Source organism: Myotis davidii, unplaced genomic scaffold, assembly GCF_000327345.1.
Source record: "Myotis davidii unplaced genomic scaffold, ASM32734v1 scaffold209, whole genome shotgun sequence".
NCBI lineage: Eukaryota > Metazoa > Chordata > Mammalia > Chiroptera > Vespertilionidae > Myotis > Myotis davidii.
The window spans coordinates 2,651,566-2,657,002 of NW_006300047.1; the positions used below are offsets into that span (position 1 = coordinate 2,651,566).

General features: G+C 35.6%; 1 protein-coding gene across 4 annotated transcripts in view; it reads right to left on the reverse strand.

Annotated features, from left to right (window-relative positions):
* The window catches only part of ATF7IP2 (activating transcription factor 7 interacting protein 2), a 110,393-nt gene that overhangs the window by 42,397 nt on the left and 62,559 nt on the right, over positions 1–5,437 (reverse strand). For 3 of the 4 annotated variants that reach the window (XM_015572142.1, XM_015572139.1, XM_015572141.1), the window contains exons 5-6: positions 2,767–2,901; positions 1,388–1,486 (exon numbers count right to left, since the gene is read on the reverse strand). In XM_015572142.1, the coding sequence (XP_015427628.1) occupies positions 1,388–1,486; positions 2,767–2,901 (234 nt within the window). The remainder of the gene's footprint in view (positions 1–1,387; positions 1,487–2,766; positions 2,902–5,437) is intronic. The other variant, XM_015572143.1, reaches the window with a different exon arrangement.

The window sequence follows — 5,437 nt, forward strand, 5'->3', positions numbered from 1 at the left end:
TTTCTATATCGGCACAAAGACGTTCAAATTTCGAGTTCTTTGTTTTTTAAATCCAGCAATTGCATTTCAAAATTGCCAATGTCAATATTAAAGGGAGAAAAATTTAATTCTATTTCAGTATCATTGAGAGTTTTTTTTTTTAACAAAGGCTAACGTCACTTTGCTGTTTCTGAGTTCCTGAAACCTGTTGAGAAAAGCTTCCCTCATATTTAAAAGTGTTGTTTTGAAATAGCAAATGTCAGTATCAGAATTATTTTCTTGGCGATGTTTCAACAGGCTTGGAAAGTGAATCAAAGTTTCTCTTTCAAAATCTTGAGCAAAAAGAGGTAATTTGTTTTTGAATGAAATAACTTCTTCTAACATCGAAAAACTTGTTTCCTTTCCCCTATAGTTTACGATTAAGCTGATTTAGATGAAAAGTAACGTCTACCATGAAATAAAATTTTCGTTCATTAGTTCTGGATAGTGAGCACTCTTCTCAGGGAGAAATGCTTTAATTTCTGTTAATAAGGAAGCGAAACGTTTCAAAACGTTTCCTCTTGATAACCAATGTACCTTGCTATGCAACAGAAGATCTGCGTACTCATTCTCCACTTCAAAATACCGCACGTGGTATTTTGTGTTAGAGCAGTGACGGCGAACCTTTTGAGCTTGGCGTGTCAGCATTTTGAAAAATCCTAACTTAACTCTGGTGCCGTGTCACATATAGAAATTTTTTGATATTTGCAACCAGAGTAAAACAAAGACTTATATTTTTGATGTTTATTTTATATATTTCAATGCAATTTAACAAAGAAAAATCAACCAAAAAAATGAGTTCGCGTGTCACCTCTGACACGTGTCATAGGTTCGCCATCACTGTGTTAGAGCCACACTCAAGGGGCCGAAGAGCCGCATGTGGCTCACAAGCCGCGGTTTGCTGACCACTGGTCTAGGCAATCACAAATCAACTCTACTCATTTTATGAAAGTAATACAAGTGGCATTTACTTTTGGCTTCCCCAGAGATAAAGTCACAGAAACATTCTAAGTATCAATATATTGTTTTTTAATCTTTTTGTCTTAGTTTGGAAACATCTTCATTTCTTATAATACAACTACTATAATGTGGGCCAAAGTAGTTATTAAAACTCCTATATGGCCCTGGCCAGTTTGGTTCAGTGTATAGAGAGCTGGCCTGCGGAATAAGGGGTTCAGGGTTCGATTCCAGTCAGGGGCATATATATGCAGGGGTTGCGGGCTTGATCCCCAGTAAGGGGAGTGCAGGAGGCAGCCAATCAATGATTCCCTCTCATCATTGATGTTTCTATCTCTCTCTTCCTCTCTGAATCAATAAAAATATATTTAAAAAAACAAACAAAAAAAACCTCATATTTGTTTATACCAACCTTAAAGGATGTATTACTGGATGACATGTTTGGTTCCAAACAATTCCTTCCAGATAGCAATACTTTTTTAATACGTCTATGAAGTTGTGCTATTTTTGCCTAGAAGAAAAAGAGAAAAACAAATAAATATAAAACCAGAGTACTGAAAAACATATCATATAGAGATGGAGTGAAAACTATTTGCCAAAGTACTTTTCTTGGACTTATTTAACCACCCAAATAAGTGAGAAATTCTTAGACAAGCCAAATATTTAAATCACATCTGATGCATCCTCTGACTGATGAATGGATAAAAGATGTGGTACATATACAATGGAATACTACTCAGTTTATAAAAAAAGGAAATAATTGCTACTTGTGACATGGATGAACTTAGTGAAGTGAGTCGACAGAAAAGGGCAAAATGGCCGAAACTGGTTTGGCTCAGTGGATAGAGCGTCGGCCTGCGGACTGAAAGGTCCCAGGTTCGATTCTGATCAAGGGCATGTATCTGGGTTGCGCACATTTCCCCAGTGGGTGATGTGCAGGAGGCAGCTGATCGATGTTTCTAACTCTCTATCTCTATCTCTCTCCTTTCCTCTCTGTAAAAAATCAATAAAATATATTTTTTAAAAAAAAGAAAGGAAAGGGCAAAATGGTATTTTACTCAAACAAATAAAACAAAAACAAACTCTTAGCAACAGATTGGTAGTTGTGAGAAGGGAAGTGGGGTTGGAGAGGGTGAAATGAGTAAAAGGGGTCAAAGGTATAATGATGGATGAGAACTAGATTTTTGGTGGTAAGGATGCTACAATGTATAGATACTGGATTGCATACTATTGTACACCTGAAACTTATATAATGTTATAAGCCAATGTGAACTCAATTAAAAATACCAGACTTCAAATTAGTCCATAATAAAATTAATGTTGGTAGAAACACCAATCAGCAAGTGAGTGTATACTGAGGATTGAAAGAAAAAAAACCCTTGAAACTGGTTCCACAAGCTCTAATACAGACTATATAGGGTACCCCCCAAAATGTATACACACTTTAACAGCTGCTATAGATTCTATTACATTTTGAAATTGAAATGTATTTTAATAAACACTGCCTTTATAGTGTGTATACATTTTTGGGGGACACCCTGTATTTTGAATTAGAAGAAATTGCCTATGTATTAAGCCTGTCAATATCAGAATAGCTGCTATTTCTAAAAGTACATGACAAGGGCCAATACTGCTAAGATATAATGAATTCTTAACCTATGGAAATCTCGTACATCAGGTTTGTGGCCAGAGATCATATTTGGGTGTGCCTATATTGTTTTCCTTCCCTAACACATAAAACATCACCAAATTCTACTTTTTAAAAGGACTCAAGTGAAATTAAAAACTTACGAAGAGTTCATCAGCTATTGCTTCATGTTTATTCCTGCACTGCATCTTCCCAATGCGTTCAATCAATTCTCTCAGTTTGTTATCAAATAGTTTGTAATGTAAACTATAGATCTCCTGTTGAATCAAATGTTTGACCTAGAATTTTAAAATAAAAACCAAAATACCCCGTTTCAAATTTAAAAGCAATATTTTTTACTTCTTAAAAAGCTTTGCTCTTTCCTGTAACCAATAAAGTATATTTTATATTATGTTTACATTTATATTTATAGACCAGTAAGTTTTTTAAAGGTTGAGCATCAAATTCAATAGAACATACAACTTAAACCTACCATTCCATAAAAAGGAACTCCACTTATCTGAAAATCAGAGCCCAATGAAAATGGCTGGTCTGTAGTAGAGATGGAGCAGGTTATGAAAGTTTGATCCTTGACCCTGCCATGAACAGTCATATGTAGTTATTTGCTCAATGTGTATGGTCATATACACAACTTTGATAACAGAGTTAGGTAGTCTCTCTTAATAACAAAACCTGCATTAATACATTTAACATATTTAATAGTAATATTTACAACTTTACCCTAATATCTTTTTCTTGGTGCTCAAAACTGGAACTTAGAAGTTTGTACGCTAAACTCTTTTATACTGATATCACCTGGATGTAATTCAGTAATTTTTTTTATTATTTCTAAGGTTTTTCCTTCTAATTTTCAATTTTTCTTACTCTTCAACAATATTTTCTACTTGATTTCTTCTATAATGCTTCATTAATATTTCTTCAAAAGTTTCTCAACATTATTAAATATGATCATTAATATTTTCACAACTTTTAAATATTTGATTCAATAAGTAAGTGCTTAAAATATGTGTTATGTAAAATGCTCAGAAACACATACCAATACTATTTTTACTAACAGCTAATACCTGTCACTCATGTGGTTATTATGGATTACTGCACGCTTGCAAGTTCACTGGCTGGGGTCAATAAGTGAAGTTCATAACCTTAGAGAAATATCTCAGTGTTCTGAATATGAGAATAAATAACATTTTGCTAACAAACAAATGCCACAGTGTTTGTCAAACTTCCTGGTGAGGAAGAATTACATGGGATACTTATTAAAAGTCACAAATTCTTGCCCTGGCTGGATGGCTGGCTCAGTTGGTTAGAGCGCTCTCCCATACACTAAAAAAAGGTTGTGGGTTTGATTCCTAGTCAAAGCACATATCTACATTGGTTGATCTATGATTTGATTCCCAGTTGGGGCACTTATAGGAGGCAAGTGATCAATGTTTCTCTCTCACATCGATGTTACTCTCTCTCAAAAATCAATGAGAAACATATCCTCAGGATTAAAAAGTCACAAATTCCCAGGTTCTCCCCTGGATTCACCAAATAGAATTTCTTGGAAACGGGACTGTTAGTTTGAGAAAAGAGTAGCCTAAAAGAACAGTCTTCAACTACTAGTAAGCTTAAAAAACCACAATTTAGCCCTAGTTGGTTTGGCTCAGTGGATAGAGCATTGGCCTATGGACCAAAGGGTCCTGGGTTCGATTCTGGTCAAGGGCACGTACCTTGGTTATAGGCACCTCCCTAGCCCGGGCCTTGGTCAGGGCTCGAGCAGGAGACAACCATTGATGTGTTTCTCACACACTGATGTCTCTCTGTCTTTCCCTTTCTCTTCCACTCCCTAAAAATCAATGGGAAAATATCTTTGGATAAGGATTAACAACAACAATAAAAAAATTTTTAAAAAAAGGAACCACAATCTAAACAAGTATTCCTGGTGATTCAGATGGAAGCAGATTCTGATAACTTGATTATTTTGGACTAAATATCCACCAACTGGTAGATTCCTCTTACATTAGACATTTGTTCTCATTTAGTGGTGGTGTTCCTCATATAGAGGACAGACACAATAACCTCCAACAAATACCTTATGAATGTTTTCTGCCAATGGTACTGCGTTAAAATTATAAAATCAGATGGAAGTCCTAGATACAATTTTCAAATTGCAGACAAAGTAGCCTAAAGATTGGACAAAGACTGGCAATTGTATCTCCAATGTGCCTCAACTATCTAAGATGGTGGATGGAGTGACTAACTTGGATTTTAGAAGAAAAACTCCTCTACTTCAATAATTTAATTGGCACCAATTAAGCCAAGATCCTTATGAAATCTCAAAAGAAGAGTCAGCAGCCTCAGAATTCTCTCATAGGAAAGAACAACGTATGAACGGGAGACCCTAGTCCACTGGGATTCAAGGAAGAAAAAGAGATTTGGTTTAGAAAGTTTACTGTTTGAACAGGAATCAAAACATCAAGTGAGAGTAAGCTAGCTCAGCTATTTAGAGGTAGGTAAAAAGATAGGAATTAGCTAAAACCCAAGTTGTCTTTGGGGAATGTGCAATAAACTTCCGGGTGGAGGGGTGGTGAGAAGATAAAATAGACTGCATTCCCTAAATGTCATTGGGAAGGACTATTTTCTGTGTCAGCTTGGATCAACTATTTTGTGAAGCAGATAAGAGTGAAGGAAAACCCTGATTTTTCCATGCCAGTGAAATTAAAACATTCAAACATTAAATTTCGTCTTTATATATCCATATCAGACCTTATTTCTGAATTCAGTTACTAATCACTGGGAAAAACACACAGCCAATGGGGCGGGGGGGGGGGG